At 42.8% G+C, this 19,107-nt stretch overlaps 1 protein-coding gene across 1 annotated transcript; it reads left to right on the forward strand.

The window, feature by feature from the left end:
• The first annotated feature begins 1,003 nt into the window (after positions 1-1,003).
• SRI (sorcin) lies at positions 1,004-12,559 on the forward strand. The gene is made up of 8 exons (XM_074156961.1): positions 1,004-1,267; positions 2,336-2,419; positions 5,740-5,809; positions 6,587-6,630; positions 8,199-8,346; positions 8,505-8,618; positions 9,084-9,142; positions 9,790-12,559. The coding sequence occupies exons 1-8, from the start codon at positions 1,217-1,219 to the stop codon at positions 9,814-9,816; spliced, it is 597 nt and encodes a 198-aa protein (XP_074013062.1). The 5' UTR covers positions 1,004-1,216; the 3' UTR covers positions 9,817-12,559.
• Positions 12,560-19,107: the final 6,548 nt, after the last annotated feature.

Consider the following 19,107-nt stretch of genomic DNA (forward strand, 5'->3'; position numbering starts at 1 on the left):
AAGCTGTTGAATCAAAGCCAAGACTCCTCCAGCTGATCTCCAAAACCTCAGACTGAGCACTACTGGTACGCCCCAGCACCAAAGTGCTTCCTGGCTCCAATGGGACACTGGCATTCCCCCTCATTCCTTCCCACTCCAGAATAATTTGGACCTACAGACCTAAGATCTATTTTCTATTTTATCTATGTCTGTATTTGGGACCAGGGATAGATGTTCAGACTTTGAAGTCTGCAGTACCAAAAAAGGAGGACATGTTTACCATAACAGTGCATTCTGCGATACAGGCGGTATACATGCACGAACTACCAAGTTTATGGGCTTTATGGCCTTTTTTATAGAATCACAGAGCGGTTTGGGTTGCAAGGGACCTTAAAGATCACCTAGTTCCATCCCCCTGCCCTGGGCAGGGACACCTCGCCTAGACCAGGCTGCTCAAAGCCCCGTCCAGCCGGGCCTTGTACCCCTCCAAGGTGTTTTAGTGATTTTTGTAAATCACGAGTGGGCGATTTTAAAACAACTTGGCATCCGCACAGGTGGCGATTCACCGGTGAACGTCTTCAGTGCTTTCCAAACGCCGCAGCGGGTAACAGCCCGACACAGCCGGTCTCCGGGTTGTGCCAGGGACACCGCCGGCGCCGCACCGAGCCTCCGGGCTGCCCACGACCGCTCCTTCCGAGCCCTGCAGCGGGTACCGCGGCCGCGGCCCCCCGCGCCCCTCCGACAGACCAGGGACACGCCGTAGCCGAGCCGAAACCGCCCGCCTCCGCCGGCCCTGCGCCTGACGCCGCAGCCTCCAGCCACCGCGGCACTCCCCAGCGGCGGGGCAGGGGCAGGGGCAAGGGCAAGGGCAAGGGCAAGGGCGAGGGCGAGGGCGAGGCAACCGACCCGCCGCTCCGACACGGGCGGACCCTACGGCAGCGCCGTGCCACCCCGTTACTGAGGGGAGGGGAGGAAAGGCCGCCTCTGCGCCGGCGGCCGGTACCACCCCGATGGGGGAGGGGGGGAAGTGTGTGGACGGGATGGAAGAGGCGGTCCCTCAGCTCGCCACGGCGCTGTCTTGCACTCCTCGGCTGCCCCGGTGATAGGAGGCCGCCGGTTGCTCCGCACGGGTGGCAGAGCTTCCAGCCCTGCCCTTTTCCGGAGCCCGCGGCGCATCCCGGTCCCCCCCTTCCTGGCCGGGTGGTTGCGCCCCAGGGAGGGCAGGTGCCAAGCGAAGATGGCGTTTCCCGGGCAGCCGGCGCCCGGCGGCGGTTTCTATCAGGGCGGGGTGAGCGGGGGCTGGCGGGGCGCGGCCGCGCTGAGCCTGGGCTCGGGGCCGCCACGGCGGCGGGGCGGCCTGGCTGAGGCCGGGGCGATGGCGCCCGAGGTGCTTTTTCCCTCCTCCTCGCGAATTGAGGCGCCCTCCGGGCCGTCCCGCCCGCCCTGAGGGCGCCGGCCTGGGCCGCCCGCCGTGGCCCTGCCCGGCCGCGGCGCTTCCGGGCGGAGTTGGGGAATGTCGCGGCACTCGGCCCCACGGCGTAGGCCGGGCTGCCTTCGCGGGCTCTCTGAGGCGGGGAGGTGCCGCTGGAGCCGGCCCGGGACGGCTTCGGGCTCCACCAGTGGAAGAGGAAAGGAGGCAGGAAGGCGGCGGGTGCTGGCGGTGGGCGAGAGTCGCTTGTGGGGGTGCCGCTCCCCGAGTCGGCTCCCCCGTCCCCCGCGAGCCCGTCGTGGGGCCGGTAAATAACTAAGTGGCTTCGAAGACCAAGTTACACAAAATCAGGCTGTGATCATCTCCACTGAAAAAGACGTAGTGTTGTTCTGTTAAGAGGGGTGCACACTCTGTTACACAGATGATCGGTTCAGTGCAGTCAAACAGGGTTAACTTCGGTTGCTCCATGATTTTTCACTTAAGAATCAATTTTATTTAAAAATTTCCATGCCTAATGCATATTCTTCTAAGTATTTTCCAGAGAGATCTGTCTTGCTCAACTTTTTTGAAGTGTGAAAGAAAAATATGCGGTGCCTTAGTCTTACCTTCAGTATGCCATTTTCTGCTTGTAGGAGATTCAAATTCAACCTTGATGAGATACACCATACGGTATCTAGATCAGTGGATTGCTCCTGTGCAAGTTTTTACACTGATCTGCTTAAATTATAAGAAATTAGTATATCCATACCAAGATTGTGTCCTGGGGTTTTTTTTGTTTGGTTGTTTTTTTAAGGAATTCCTTTTTTTTTGGTTTAATTTATTTGCATAGTGTGTATATAAAAGCACAAGTTGATTCTTAAGTGGAAACACTGCAGTTTCTTAACTGAATCATTGATTAAAAATTAATTTTCTTCTTGATTTCTATAGTGTGGAGGAGCTCCAGGAGGACCAGCATTCCCTGGACAAGTTCAGGATCCTTTGTATGGTTATTTTGCTGCAGTAGCAGGGCAGGTAAACTTATAAAATGTTATTTATTTCTTGGATATTTTATTTTAACTGGGGAATAATTTCTACGTTCGCTTTTGAATGTAGAGGAATGCCTAATATTTGCAGTGAGGAAAACTTGTTTCAAGTGTAAAAAGGAACAGAATGGTTTTACTGAGCCTATCTGCTCTATATAGCTGTATAGCTATACTATATAGCTATATCCACACATGAACTATGCAGTTTGAATAATGTTGGTTTCTATATAGTTGTATATAAATGCGTACAGATATATACACACATGTATGGATGTACACACTGTATTTCCTCTGTAAGTTTATGTAGGAACTATATAGTTACATGAAATACAACAGATTTGTGGCTCAGCTCTGGGTTGAGGAATGCTGTCAGCTTCAGGAGAAAGAAGCCAGAAACAGCGGAAAGTATGGGCTGTGGAGAAGGCCTGGCTAAAATCACGAAATGCTAATATGAAAGAGCATCATTACATGATCCTAATAGACTTACAAATGGAAAAACGGTCTTGAGTTGTGCCAGTATACCTGGGTTTGCTGGTAAGAGAGCGATTGTTAGAGGAAAAGGCATTCACAACTTTGAGGCCTTTCTTTTTTCCTCCCTGTCATTCTGCACTGCATTTTCAATTTCTTTCCTGTAATTTTGTGGCATATATTTTCTTTTTTTTTGTTTTTTACATGATTATGGATGTTACTAGAAATAAGTTATTTAACTGTATTACGAAGTTTAGGAGCAAATAAGTTAGGTTTATTGAGCTAAAGTTCTGTCTTTGTTGGCCATATGTATAGCTGTTTGTCGCACACTCCAAGGATGAGTGCAAATCTAAAACTTAGCTACTGCAGCCATTATCCACAGGTAGATGTAACCACAGCATGAAAGTTTAAATTCAGCAACATTAGCTGATGTTTAAATTCCCAGTTTAAGACTGTAATTCAGGTTATTTTTGTTCTCTACATTATTCTTTTGAGTTAATATTGTATCCTACAGTCTATATATTACTTGTTTGACATTTCTTAGGAAAATATGTAGACCATGTATTTTTGTAGTAATGGAGAACCCTGGAACAACCTGTGTGTAGTGAGGGAGGTAAGGTGGAGCCCAAGCTAGATTCTGCTGAACGAGCTGACAATTTGCCTGCCAGTGGAGATGTCTCTGCATCCAAGTGCCTCCTGGATGTGTGCCAGGAATCAGCAGACTGATGGTTGAAAAATGAGTAAGCTAGTGTAAAGAAAAAGGGAGGGAACAGCAAACAGGATGCAGCCCTGGGGAGAAGAGGTGGCAGAAGCTGGACCTCAGCAAAGCATAGACCATTCCCAAGCTTCTCAAGTGAGGCATGGTTACTGGAAGCTGGGGAACCAGTGAGCTAATGTACACGTAAGAGTACTTACGTTAGTACTCTTAAATATTTTTTATTTGCAGAAATCATTCCTTATTGCAGAAGTAAACTGGGTAGCTTTTGAAATGTTATCCTTGGAATTGGAAGAGTCATTTTCAGAGATGAGTGGCTGTGCAGCAGTAAAAACCCTGTAAGGAGACAGTGAAATGGAGCAGATAAATTATCAGTTGCTTTTAGAGCCATCCATGCAAGTCTGTAAAAAGCCACATCTCACAGTTTTCTATAAGTACTTATTGTAGAATTAGTAAAGCTTTTGGCTATGGTTTGCTGCTCTCTGTGTTGTTTTTATGCCTGTATAATATATAATGTTATCTCTGATCTTTCTTTGTAGTAGTTTAATTCCTCAAATCTAAGACAAGATCTCTGTTGTAGTTTTCTTTGTTTACAGAAGAAAGTCAAAAGTATTGTTTAGAATCTTTATTAAATTAATTGAGTCTGTAGGAAGTAATAATTTTCTTTTTTCAGTCTGCTCACAAAGCCCCTATGCCTTGTCTAGTTTTACTGCTACTTAAATTCTGCTTTTAAAAAAAAAAAAAAAAAAGCCAAGCATCTTTTTGGTAATGTTCATTGTGATTACAAATCATGCTTTTCTGTCTTCCTGCCTATTTTAAAGTTATGCAGATCCTGCCTTTGTTTCAGAAGGCACAAGGGCTTTGAAGAGATTTGCTGCTTAATATGCATGGCTATTTCAAATGTCTCTTTTTTTTCTTTCTCCCTGTTAATGTAAAGTTTTAAATACATCTGTATAGTTAGACTGATGGAATAGATTGGAAGCAAATTGGGGTTTAGCTGCCAGTATTTTTACAGAGAATCGAAACGTTGCTGATCTTTTTTTCAGACCTTGTAAAATACCATTTAACATACTAACTATCATTTGTCTTATAAATAATGATACTTCGTTTCTGAAAGTTACTTGGCTGTGCCATTCCCACTATGATATTTAGTAGCATATCTCAAGAAAAGAAGAAAAAGAAGGCTTAGTGGATTTAAAAACATTACAAAGATGCTGAAGCAAGTAAATTTGCTTCAAGTATAAAGCAACACTATTTTCCCTATTTAATGCTTTAAAAAAATTGCATAATTTTTTATATCTACAGATACAATATTCCATCCTTGAATAAGGTTAAATTATGCTCAAACTCTCTGTGAACCAAACTTCATGTTGGGTGTGTGAGGAATGTGACCTAGAATTCCAGTTCCGCTTCTGACAGCTCATTGCTTTCCATGAACTGGCAGTTGCTTCCTCTGTTTGGCCCCACGCAGGCTGCATTGGAAGCGAGTCATTGCCCAAAACATGCAAATAGGTATCTTTTCTGAGTTTGTTTTGATTTTCTTTTAAAGTTCTTTGCTTTCTTCTTTTGTTTGATTCTGCTGGCAACTTATTCTCCAAAACCAAGGGTTATTTAGATTTGTAAGTCTTAAGGCTGTCTTGATAAGTGGGTATGTATGGTCTGGGTTCTAGGTTTCCTACTGTAGCAGTGAGATCATAAACCTATAATCTAAAGTGATTACAATACCCACTAAGTTAAAAATAGTACTTTTAGGAAACCTATCTTTCTGTTCAAAATTTCGTGCCGTGGTTTCTTTGCAGCTGGCTCTCAAGTATATGCTTCCAATGTTTTATGTGAGTTTCGGTTTTTTTAAAGTTAAGTTTAGAGCAAACCTCCCAATCCTGTTCATTTCTTTAGTACTTCACTAGATGGGAAAGCTAGTATATATTGCAAAAACATCAACTGAAGAAACATCATTACAGATATGGGTAATAAAAGGCAGTTTCTGTCATATAGCAGACAGGTCATCAGCTGTTTTTTGAAGGGGTAGCTAATTTAACGCCACTGAAGAGGGAGTGGGTACTGGGAACAAGCAGCCTGGGAGAGGGAATTAAAACAATAGCTGATACATCTTCTGTTATCAAAAGGATGGACAAATAGATGCTGATGAGCTACAGAGATGTCTCACCCAGTCAGGGATTGCAGGAGCGTATAAACGTAAGTTAATGATTTAAATAAACCAGAAAAAAACCAACCCTAAAGCATACTAATTCTTATGCCATCTACTAGAAAATGCTTGTAGTTGTGCCTTCTGCAGAGGTTTGGGGGTTTTTATTTGCATGGTGGCAGGGCTTTCTTTCCATATGGATTACTTTGAAATGTAATTTCAAGTTACATTGAAATGATTACTTTGAAATGTGAATTCTCTGTATTCAGTTCTGTGCATGTGAGACTTCCCTTCTCAGCCTCTTAGTTCCCCACTGCTGAGCTGTGGAGTTGAAGTGTTTTGTTTTGTAATGGGCAGCCAATTCTTAAAAAGATGTTTTGCTTTGTTTTTAAATTGAGCTTTGATACTGACCAAAAAATTCTGTGGCAGGACTCCTCTGTCAGGATACCTAGTGTTCTATTTACAAAGTCGAGCTTCTGTGAGTAAAACTGGCTTCCTCAAGTGGTGCCTATGGTAAAATATAAATGACCATTTTGACTGAAACCCCAAACCCGTATGGATTGAGATAAGAGCAAATTAATTTTAAATATAACTTGAATTGCCTACAGATTGTCTGCTGTCAGTTTTTCTAACAAGTAACGATTAAAAGCTCTTATTTGGATGAAAATGTGGTGTGGCGGTGTACAGTGAAAGCAATTATATAATATTTTATACATGATAATATATTATCAATATAAGATAAAGAGCCATTTAAAATGTTACATTTAGACAAACAAAACTGAAATTCATTCTTTTAATTTCACTTTTCCTTTTTCTAATTTAAACAGCTTTCAACTTAGAGACTTGCAGACTCATGATCTCAATGCTGGATGTATCCTTTACTATGAAATGTAAACATTTTTGCATTACATAAGCAAAGATGAAATGGTGCCCAAACTTTCGGAAATGCTTTGCAATTCCCATTCAGCTCTTACTCAATAAGTATTATGATCATTATAATTGGGGAACTACAAAATTCCGTTCTTACTCATTTGACTACTCTGCCCTGGTGAGGCCCCATCTGGAGCACTGGGTCCAGTTCTGGGTTCCCCAGTTCAAGAAGGACAGGGAACTGCTGGAGAGGGTACAGCAGAGGGCTACAAAGATGATGAGGGGACTAGAACACCTCTCTTACGAGGAGAGGCTGAGGGACTTGGGTCTTTTTAGTCTGGAGAAGAGAAGACTGAGGGGGGATCTGATCAATGCCTATAAATACTCACAGGGTGGGTGTCAGGAGGATGGGGCCAGTCCTTTTTCAGTGGTGCCCAGTGACAGGATGAGAGGAAATGGGCACAAACTTGAACATAGGAAGCTCCACCTAAACATGAGGAGGAACTTCTTTCCTGTGAGGGTGGCAGAGCCCTGGAACAGGCTGCCCAGAGAGGTGGTGGAGTCTCCTTCTCTGGAGACATTCCAAACCCGCCTGGACACGTTCCTGTGCAACCTGCTCTGGGTGGACCTGCTTTGGCAGGGGGGTTAGACTAGATGATCTCCAGAGGACCCTTCCAACCCCATATCATTCTGTGATTCTGTGACTGGATTAAATAATTGTAATAAATAAGTGACTGATCTTCTTACAACACGTGGCATCCCTCCAAGCCTAGGGGACTGTTTCTCCACTGAATGCAGGAAGAGTCAGGTCTCGCAGCCCAGGATAGAGTTTTGTGCAAACTGCTCGTTCTGCTTTTGAAATTGGACAGCATTGTCATTCCTAATGAATTGTTTGTACTACACAGCCTGAATACAATATAGCTCCCCCTAAACCCTGTTCCTTGAATGAATCAGGTTCAAGTATCTAATGAGATGGTATTATGGCATTCCACAGTAGGACTTTTTAGTTAAGAGTTTTTTAATAAAAACTGAAAATGTCATGTTCAAATACTTTGCTGTTTAAAAAGAAAAAGGATACTTTGCTGAAAGGGTTGTTAGCTCACCTTGAACAAACTGCTTAGAATGCAAGAGCACTGATATTATTCTAACTTAAAGTAATTTTTCATTTGGCATCTATTTTTATTTCGGATATGTATCTTATTGGTAACAATTGCACTGTGGCAGGTAAAAGAGAAGGGTGTAAACTAAGTTAAATTCACAAATTTAACAAATTTTAATGAAGCAAAAATGAAGCAAATAGTTTTATCAGGCTTCACTGGGAGGAAGTGGGGAGAGCAAGTTCTCTGATCTTTGGTTTTGGTTGGTAGTAATATCTCTGTGTTGTGATATGCTGTAGTTAGTTTTTTTACCAGAATTTTTTACCAGAAAAATTGCTAATAGTAAAATATTGTTAATATAGACCTTCAAGAAAGAGTTTTTAACTTCATATGATAAAAATACAAATTTCCATTGGAGAGAGGGCTTTTTTTTTAACTTTTTAAGAAATGCTTTTCTTAGCTTTGGAATCAGAGGGATATGTCTGGCACACTGGGATTTAATGAGTTTAAAGAACTCTGGGCTGTGGTCAATGGCTGGAAGCAACACTTCCTAAGTTTTGACAATGACAGAAGTGGGACAGTGGATCGTCAAGAACTGGAGAAAGCCTTGATGAATATGGGTAAGTTCTGAAAAGTTCCTGTTTCTGACTCTGACTTACGACATTTCCCGGTACCAGTTACTGTCCCAGAGTAACTGACACATACTTCCAATTAGAAATGTATTGACATTCTGTTAACTTACCTGTCTTTTCAATACAGACTTTTTATTTTCAAATAGGATTTAGACTGAGCCCCCAGGCAGTCACTGCGATCACAAGGCGATACAGCACTCAAGGAAAGATCACGTTTGATGATTATATTGCCTGCTGTGTGAAACTCAGAGCTCTCACTGGTATGTTGGATTATATCCTTGTTGCTATCATCCCACGTTGATATCATAATATATTTTTATTTAATAAAATGTAATTACTCAGTTATCTCAAGTTCAACTTTAACTTTTAGGTAACACAAAATAGATTTCTTGCAATAGAGTTTACAGGCAGAACTGGAACAATTATAGATTATGATTTTTTAAATCCCCATTGAAAAATAGACTTAAAACTAATGCAGCATTTATTCCAAAGTTAAGTTATCAAAGTTGGTAAACTGTATTTATCAACAGAACATGAAGGGCAGTATAGGATAATTATTAAAATGAAGAACTGGAAATTAAGTCTTGGAATTAATTGCACTGTTCTTGATGAATTATTTATGTAACTTGGGGAATTTAATGAAAGCACAATGCATTTTTTAAAAAAAAATTAGTAACTGTAATTTTTCTTACCTGGTTTCTTTTTTGTTTTCTTAATTTTTCCAGAATGTTTTAGAAGCAGGGATACAACTCAGCAGGGTTTTGTGAACTTCCAGTATGATGATGTAAGTGAACTTTAAGGAATCAGTTAAAGTTACAGGGTAAAACTAAAGAAAAACTTAAAACTGAAGACAAACAGTAATGATGGGAGCTTGTGCCTGTCTTCCCCACACTTACGGTGTTACCTGAGAGCACTGGGAGTTCTGGGATTTGAGTATTGTCTCAAAAAGTTTTCAGGTATTTTATAGAGTTCTGTAAAATGTTGTGCATTTTTGTCTGGACTTCTTACCAACATGGTTCAGGAAGATCTAAGAGGCTCCGTTGCTTGCTAACATCACTTTCTGGGACTTTTTTTTTTTCTTCTTTTGTTTTAGGGCTTGGTAGACAATTTTCCCAGGCAAGGCTGGGGTTGGGGCGGTGGGGACAGACACAAATTGCACTCAGTCAGGTTTGTAGTTCTTGGCTTCCTGCACATCTGCACAGGAAAAGGACAACACTAGATTCAAGTATTCTTAGGGGGGTTTGTTGTTATTATTAAGAAGATGCGTTGTTTTAATTAACTATTAGCTGATTTTCATATTTAGTTTCAAAGCTTTGTAGTTCATGGACTGAATTTGTTTACAGAAATGAGTAGTGACAATGGGCATTTTAGGATAAAAAGTGAAGACTTGCTCTCTACCATATATCTAATAAGTGGTTATTCTTTTTTCAGTTCATACAGTGTGTTATGAGCATCTAAATCAAAAGGAAGGAAGCTGTGGATGATCATAATTAACATTCCAGTTTGTGTTTTCCTTTGCCAAATCTTACAATGATTGTGTATTTCAATATTGGAAATTGCATATTTTATGAAGGTATCACTTTACACACCTTTTTTTTTTTTGTTTCGACAATGACTGTCAACGGCTCACGTACTGTTGTCTTTACCTTTCAACCTGTGACTATTAAAGATGTTTTTATTTTCATAAACTTGCAATTCACTATGTATAACTCAAATTATGCAGTAAGTTTTTCTGCAGTGCAACTTAACCTTTTTCTGTCTTAAACAGTATCGTGTATAACATAAGATGATGCATATTCTTTTGTCCTTGACAGCATAAGGCACGTACAAACTTAAAGAGCTTTCGAAATGATCATTTTACACTGGTCTGTTAGAACTTCTATCAGTAAGTTTAAGTTGCTTATTGTGACAGCTAGCTATTTTCAAGATGAAGTCTGTGACACCACGTGCTGAGTGTAAGACCATCTGGTAGAACTTCAGGGATGCGGCAAAACATAGCAGAGAACTCTTCCAGCAGTGTGCTGTCATACAGGGGGCTCTTGTTCCAGTAAGATTCTTGCTCTGTTTGTGTCACTATATAAAATCCTTTTAAGCATACGAAGACTATGCCGTGTCAGTTTATACATTAACTTTCCCTTTAACAATGAACTTCTAAGCTGACAGATTTCAGTTATATGTAAATTAATGTTTCTATCTCTTCCACTTTAAACCTAAACCGCCCACTGTAGGAGAAGATCAGGTTCGAGACCATCTAAGGGACCTGAAGGTACGTAAGTCCATGAGACCTGATGAAATCCATCCATAGGTCCTGAGGGAGCTCAGATGAAGTTGCCAAGCCATTCTCCATTATATTTGAAAAGTTTGGCAGTCTGGTGAAGTTCCGACTGACTGGAAAAGGGGAAGCATAACCCCAATTTTCAAAAAGGGGAAAAAAGGAAGACCCGGGGAACTACAGGCCAGTCAGTCTCACCTCTGTGCCCTGCAAGATCATGGAGCAGATCCTCCTGGAATCTCTGCTAAGGCACATGGAAAATAAGGAGGTGATTGGTGACAGCCAACATGGCTTCACCAAGGGCAAGTCATACCTGACAAATTTGGTGGCCTTCTACGATGGTGTTACAGCATTGGTAGACAAGGGCAGAGCAACAGGCGTCATCTACCTGGACTTATGCAAAGCGTTTGACACTGTCCCGCACGACATCCTGGTCTCTAAATAGGAGAGACATGGATTTGATGGATGGACCACTTGGTGGATCAAGAACTGGCTGAATGGCCACACTCAAAGGGCTCAACGACCAAGTAGAAGCCAGTGACGAGTGCTGTTCCTCAGGGGTCAGTACTGGGACCAGCGCTGTTCAACAACTTTGTCGAAGACATGGGCAGTGGGATAGAGTGCACCCTCAGCAAGTTTGCTGATGACACCAAGCTGTGTGGTGTGGTCAACATGCTGGAGGGAAGGGATGCCATCCAGAGGGACCTGGACAGGCTTGAGAGGTGGGCCCATGCAAACCTCTTGAGGTTCAACCAGGCCAAGTGCAAGGTCCTGCACCTGGGACGTGGCAATCCCAGGCACAAATACGGGTCGGGTGGAGAATGGCTGGAGAGCAGCCCTGAGGAGAAGGACTTGGGGGTGTTGGTGGATGAGAAGCTCAACATGAGCTGGCAATGTGCACTGGCAGCCCAGAAAGCCAACTGCATCCTGGGCTGCATCAAGTGTGGCCAGCAGGGCAAGGGAGGTGATTCTGCCCCTCTACTCTCTTCTGGTGAGACCCCACCTGGAGTACTGTGTCCAGCTTTGGAGTCCTCAACACAGGAAGGACATGGACCTGTTGGAATGGGTCCAGACGAGGGCCATGAAAATGATCAGAGGGCTGGAGCACCTCTGCTATGAGGACAGGCTGAGAGAGTTGGGGTTGTTCAGCCTGGAAAGAGAAGGCTCTGGGGAGACCTTATAGCAGCCTCCCAGTACCTGAAGGGGCTCCAGGAGAGATGGGGAGGGACTCTACCAGGGAGCGTAGTGACAGGACAAGGGGTAATGGTTTTAAATTGGAAGAGGGGAGATTTAGATTAGATATTAGGAAGAAATTCTTTCCTGTGAGGGTGGTGAGGCACTGGAACAGGTTGCCCAGGGAAGTTGTGGATGCCCCATCCCTGGAGGTGTTCAAGGCCAGGTTGGATGGGGCTTTGAGCAACCTGGACTGGTGGGAGGTGTCCCTGCCCATGGCAGGGGAGTTGGAACTCGATGATCTTTAAGGTCCCTTCCATGATTCATTCTATGAGTCTAACAAGTTCCTCTCCTGCCTGTACCTGCCAACTCAAACCAGGGCCGAACACTGCTTTAAAAAATTCCTGCCAGATCGCTGTTTCAGATCCCGGCAGTAATTACTGACGTGGCAGAATTTACATCAAAGCAGATACAGAAAGGCAAGACTTTTTTTTTTTTTTTTTTTTTTTTTTTTTTTTTTCCCTTGAGATTTTTTCAGGGGAAAGAAGGGGCGTTTTGTTTGGTGGGGTTTGTTGGTTGATTTTTTTTTTTTCTGTTTTTGAGGGGAAGATTGACATTGTACGGGAAGAAGGGCTAGCGTAACCCTAACATTAAATAAGTTAATGAAACTTTTGTTAATTTTGGTCACTTCTGCTTACCGCAGAGGAGATGTTCTTTTGCTCGCCTTGTAAATGCAAAGAATGGCAGAAGCACGTTAAAAGGAGTGTATTTATTTCTGATATTAGTGGTTTAGAGCACTTCTGGGGAGGAGCCTTTGCACTAAAGCACGAAAGCAAAACTATACATGCATGGCTGCATATAGACACGGGGCGGGGGTGTGTCACCGGCCCACCAACAGAAATAATCCTCAGAGTAGAAATCTTACTTGAAGGTACTCGTTTATGCCCCAACTTGCTAAGAATGCTGGAAAAATCTAGGTCTCTAGTTTTTGGGCTGCAAAGCCAAAGCTGTCTGGTCTCACCTAAAGAAGCATCTAGTACCTGCTACTTCAATTCAGAATTCTTTGCATATTGCTTCTAGTTTCATTTCAGAAAGTAATTCTCTTTCTGCCCTCAAAAATGAATTTTAAGGGCATAAACATGATTAGATTCCACAGTGTGATGGTTGTATGCTGTCCTGTTGCACATTTCTGCGAAAATGACTGAAGCCCCTAAAGGTTTGAGTGAAGCCACCAACCCCAGGTCTGTAGTTGAAAACTTTGACGGCTGATGGTGTCAGTGAACAGAGCATGAAGCAAAGGCCGGTCTTCCCATAGGGTTTCGATTGGCCCATTTTGCATAAATACAATACTCATCCTTACACTGTTAATTTTACCCTTAAAAGGATGAGACATCTTTACCTACACAACGTTTCCCTCGTGCCTTCGCTGCAGCCTGTTCCTGGCTTTCTGTGGTAGGGAGTTCATCAGCTTCACAGCAGCCCGTGGGTCGCTGCACTTTAGAGCCGGGACTAGAAGAGCGTTGGTAACACCCCCGCGTTCTGGCTGCGGCTGAGCAGAGCTTCCACAGCATCAAGGGCTTCTCCCTTTCTCAGTCTGTGCCCCTAGTGAGGAGGCTGAGAGGGGGGTGAGACGCTGGGAGGGAAGGTGCTGGGGCCAGCTGAGCTAACCGGACCGAAGGGATGTTCCACTCCACCGGACCGAAGGGATGTTCCACTCCACGGCGCGTTGTGGTCAGCAGTACCCTGGGGCAGGGGTGGGCAAGTGGGTCTGCTGGGAGGAGGTGGTGATTGATTGCCTTTGCCTGGCTTCCCCTGCCCCACACTTTATTTCCTTCCCTTATTAAGCTGTTTTACCTCGATCTGCAATTATTTTTTTCCAGTTCACCCCCCCAGCACAGGCCTGAAACGGCTAATGAACAAAAACATCAGGCAATAATGAATATAATGTTCTTTTAGAGAAGTGTAACCTGCTAAACCATCTGAGACCCCCTCCCAAGAAGTTCCTCACTCCTGTACAGGGATGAAACTATGCAAGAAATTATAAGAATTATTGATGAAATAATACGTGGGATTAAAATTGCACCTACAAATAAATAAAAGCTTGACTTGAAAAATGTTTTCAGTTTATTTTGCATACTTTTTTTTTTGGGGGGGGGGGTATGGTGTGTGTACTTTTTTAACGAGAGGTGTAACAGATGCCTGGAGCAATGAGAGAGAACCAGTAACAAACATGCCAGGTCTTTCTCAGTTTGTTTCCCCAGGCTGAGTGACTGTTTTGGCACCAGCCACCCCTGAGCGGTGAAATGCTGCAAGAACAGCAGCGTTAACTAATGGGGTTTTTTTTTCAGGGATCTTTTGTAAGTACAGAAAACTGAAAACCAAATTTCCCCCAAACTGGAAACAAATTCCAGCTTAGCCAGGAAAGAATGGCTTTTTGTTCTCCACAAACATTTCAAAAATCCATGGTATCCACAGGGACTGATGGGATAAAATCACCTTTCATGGTTAGACATAAACCAAGACAATAAAGCCAGTTAGTAAGGAGCGACTACAGACTTTGTGCTGTCATTAGCCAAAAAAAAAAAAGCTCTATGTGAAAATTGCTTCTCCGTTAGGAGTCGGTTCCGTGGGCAATTTGACCATTGCAAGTTACCTGCTTTAAAGAAACGGTTACCTCTAACCCAGAATTAAGGGTGTCTCTTTCCCAGAGGGCGCACCAGGAAGGATGCCTACCTGACACTCAGCAGGGTGACGGCTCTCGGCCTTTGTGCAAACAATTGGACATAGTTTAGAATTTATTTAAATATTTCTTCTTGCCCTCAGGCATACAAACCTAAGGAACAGGGATTTCAGCTTTGTCTTAAGAACAGTAGGACCCTGAGCCAAAGACCGGGAAGCTCACAGGATTATTTTCAACCCTGGCATTTGAAAAATAACACCTGTATTCTATTATTAGCCACAAGCCCTTTTTTTTTCCCGCACGTGCAGCGTCTTTTTATAGCGAGAGAGAAAAACCAGGAAGGGCTAAACGTAAGGACTCGGGAGAACAAAACCACACAACAGCCTTTGTCATTGAAAGTCACTTTACTGATGTTACAATATGTCAGGAACATTGAAAACCACAGGCATTTGTATTAAATACTCTCATTGAAGTGGAGACGGTGATGCTGTTGTTCAAAGTGAGCAAGAATTTAGAACCCCAAATTGCAATTACTTGATTCGATAAAAAGCAACATTTTGTTCAGCTACACGAAAGGCAGATTCAGTCCCTTCAACAGCCCAGTGCCCCCAGTGTTTATGACGGAATATCACACTCAAAGCTAGGAGCTTCTAAATCGCGATGCTTCATTTTGGTGTTTGTCAATACCTTGTGTTTCTGTTACATCAGGCACGTTCTTTAAAGGATTTTCACTAGCAAAGACAACATTATGGGATAGATTGGCTGTTTTTGCTAATACTAGCCCAGCCCCAGTGGTGAAACACGGCTCTCCTCACCTCTCTGAGTGTTTTACCAATACAGGCTAGTATGAGTGAAAAAATAGATAGCTGGGGTTTTTTTTGTTTTGTTTTGTTTTTTTTCCAGCAATGCCAAAGATAAACATTAGCACAAAATGAAGCTGGCAGAGCCAACTGGTACATCCCACCCCAAAAGCTTTGCTGAAAGAACTGGTCGGACCGTAAATAGTGTTTTCTCAGGCTGATTACAAATTCTGTAATGCTTTGCTATTCTGAAAAAAATATTTTGCATTTATGCAACAATAAAAATAAGTACTGTATTCTATATAAAACACTACCTATTGTAATATATCTTTACCCTTAAGAAAAATCAGGTTATATATTCACAGTTTGAGTATGTTCTGGACTGTATTTCCAAGCATAAAATACGCAGAGTCTCTACACGGACAGGGAGCAGGAGTCCTTGTACCAATAATCAAAATAAATCAGCATTTCCTGTTACGCAGAGCCTTGGGATACTGCAGGATCAGCTGCCAGCACCACTCTACTTACAAGGTCAGTCAGGCCTATATACAGAATTTCTAACATGGTTGTAAAAATAGACTCTCCATGCTAAAGTTAGAATATATAAGGTCTTAAGGCCTCATGTTAAGATACTTTTTTTTAACAAAAACTTGGGGTTTTTTTATTCAGAGGAATACAGAAAAAAAAAAAGCTTGTTGCTTTGACATTTTATGCTTTAGTAATAAAAAATAGCGTAACACACCTATACTTCTCCCTTAGAGAGTGTTTCTTTTTAACTGCTCTGCGCTCACTTTCCCCAGTGTTCCTCATCTCCTTCCGAGTTACAGCGCAATTACAGCCTGCCTATGGAGCAGCAGGTTTTTTAACCAGTTTAAAGCCGGCTTAGCTGAAGTGATCTGGAAACTGGTGCAGATGATTGGATTTCAGAGAACTGACCCCCTCCAGGCCTGGCAACATGAGCCGATTTTGGAGTCGGGCACGAAGTTTCTCAAGTGTGAGCAAATAACCACATTTCCGTGTTCTGAGCTTATTTTTACTGCTTGTTTTGGCTACTTGGCTGAGATAGTAAGGTATGGATGTTGACTCTTACAGTGCTTTTCTAAACAGACACACAAAACTTGACACCACGTGCTGGGTGTATGAGCTACCGCTTCCAGGGCTTTAGGTTACATCGGCCTCCACACCCGAGGCACCAGGAACGTTTTGTGGAAGATGACTTGGAAAATGCTCAAGACAGAGAAGTTTTTTAGTGTAGATTGACAGGGAGCATTTTTTAATTTCCTGTTGAAATCACTTAAGAGTCCCACCTGTGTCGCAGCTACTGTCTACACACGCAGCTTCACCGTTCCCTTTCTTGCCCCGCTCTGTTAGGGGAACAGTCACACGCACACGGAGACGTGACCCCCCAGGCAGTCCCGCAGTAACAAACTGTGCCTATGTGTGCAGTTTACTTGTATTTGTCTCCAGCAAATCTGATCAAAGTCAGATTCCACATTGCTGATGTCTCATATGGTTTAGAAGCCACACAAATAGTCTGGCGGATGCTTCGGAGGCAGACAGAATGCTCGAGCTCTTGAAAAGCGAGGTAAATTAAATAACCTCCCAGTGTAGTTGAGAGCAGTGGCCCAAACACTCTGCTGCAGGTACTGAAGTAACTTAGAGAAAGAAACGGATGGTCTTCTGACTTGGAGCAAGAGAAACAGGACACAGCACAACTTTTAGGTTCTTGGATTTAAGCCTTCAACAACGCTAGAGGGTGAGAGAGACACAGGATGGCTGGGCCACCAAATGGCTTTACCAGCGCAAGCTGCAGCCCAGACACGAGGCTCTGTCACCTCCACGGTACCAAGAGCAAAAGGTGCATTAACAGCCCTGGAAAGACCTGATCCTGCCAAGGTGACAAACTGAGCAGCTTTTTGATCTTAGCCAATTAACACAAGAGGCTGTTAGTGGATGTAACCATCATTCAAGGGAGCGTTTCAGTGGGAGCACAAAGGGATGGAAGAGAACAGGAGCTGCTGAGTTTTACACTGGAGTGTGATAATTTTGCTCACAACAGCTGGGGATAGGATGTGATGACTGGGCACGTCCTAGGAGCCAACTCCTTATCCTGTGGGATTATGGAGTCTCATCATGCTTTCACGTTACATCCTATCCTGTTCATTAGTGAACTCATTAATGAAATGACTGCAAATGTGGTCAGAATTTGTAGTATCTGTGTGTCCGCAACAGTGCATGTGCCTATTCTTAGCTCTGGTTTCAAAAATGGTTATCGCATTGGTGTTGACAAGACCACTCAGACCATTTAAAACCAGCAGCAGGGATTCAGGTAAGAGGTCCTCAGTACACTAGCTAGTGACACAATTTCTTTCTGATTTTAATGCAGGCTATAGCTCAAATGTCCATTTGTTTATTAGCACAATCAAAACTATCTAAGGAGCACATCGGTTTAGCAGGTTCGACATCCATAAATCAGGAACTCTTAGGAAGTAGCTATCTTTAGAGAACTGGCAAGTAGTGACAAGTTCACAACTTACGCAAAGATAGGCTGTATAAAATTAACAACCTCCTTAAAACTACTTACTAAAATGTAACAGAACTACATGTAAATTATCAATCGCAACCATTCCTGGGATATTGCCTGAGTGTATTCACCAAAAGCCTGTAGTATGGATTACTGAAGTTCTTATGTCAACAAATGCAGAATTAGCAGCTAAATTTTTACTTGTCAAACCGTGGCATCGTTGTGAAGCATTATTATTTGGATATAATCTCTATTTTCCGGTCTCCATGAGTTAGTCATATTAATTTTATTTTAAATTATACAAGCTTCTTCTCCCGTGTTGAAATATGTAACACTAACACTAGTATAGCTCGTCCTGCAGGTCCCATGCTCACATGGACAATTACTTCTATTTGAGAAGAACTGATAACGTCCCCACTTCAACAGGCATCTACAGCATAGCTGGCAATAATTCATGTATTAAAATAAAAATAAAACAAAAGCATGAGTCTACTGAGTGAAAATGACTGAGCTATCTTATTGACGATACAAGTACTCTGTTTTGGACTGGATGAGGTATTATGCAGCAATTTATATTGCTATTGCCAGTGTAACTAACTGCAGTGGGTAACAACGTTTGCAATCGTCACGGTTGATCATCTGTCAGCTTTCCAACACGCTACATTTTAGAAATAGGAAACCACCGCCAACGTTCTCTCTTTGACCTCCCCTGGCTTTGGAGGCTCACGCAGCCCCACCAGTTCGGGTTTTGTGCAACAACAAGGTCTCCCAGTTACCAACCTGAAGCAAAATTCTCTTCAGAAGAATTTTGCAAAAACCCAAGTCCTGTGATGTTCTCACCCTAGACCATGAACATGAAAGTCAATATTTATTTAACTTACTTAGTGCTCATAACTAGACTTCCAGTCACTACATATCTCCAAATGTGCAAGTGATTGTTAAGGGTTACGCTACACACAGAACTGCACCATCATACGCTACAAATGAATTATACCAAAACCAGAGAGAAGCTGAAAGTACACACTACATGGAAAACACAGCCAGGAGAGCCATGTGTTTGCAAAACAAGAAGCTATGCACATCACACAAAGAGCCAGCGGGTTATATCCAGTTCAGTCTAACCAAATCTTGCTGCTTCTTGATAAGGCAAAATGGAAAGGGAAGAGTAAACAGTGCTAAACATAAAATACGCACAGAAATCTAACAGGATTATTCAAAATTACATGCCAGTCTGTATCCAAACAAACACCAGAAAAGGCACCTGATGAACAGTGCAGTTACTAATGACAAGATACTAATA

This window comes from Numenius arquata, chromosome 12, assembly GCF_964106895.1.
Source record: "Numenius arquata chromosome 12, bNumArq3.hap1.1, whole genome shotgun sequence".
In the NCBI taxonomy this organism is placed as follows: domain Eukaryota; kingdom Metazoa; phylum Chordata; class Aves; order Charadriiformes; family Scolopacidae; genus Numenius; species Numenius arquata.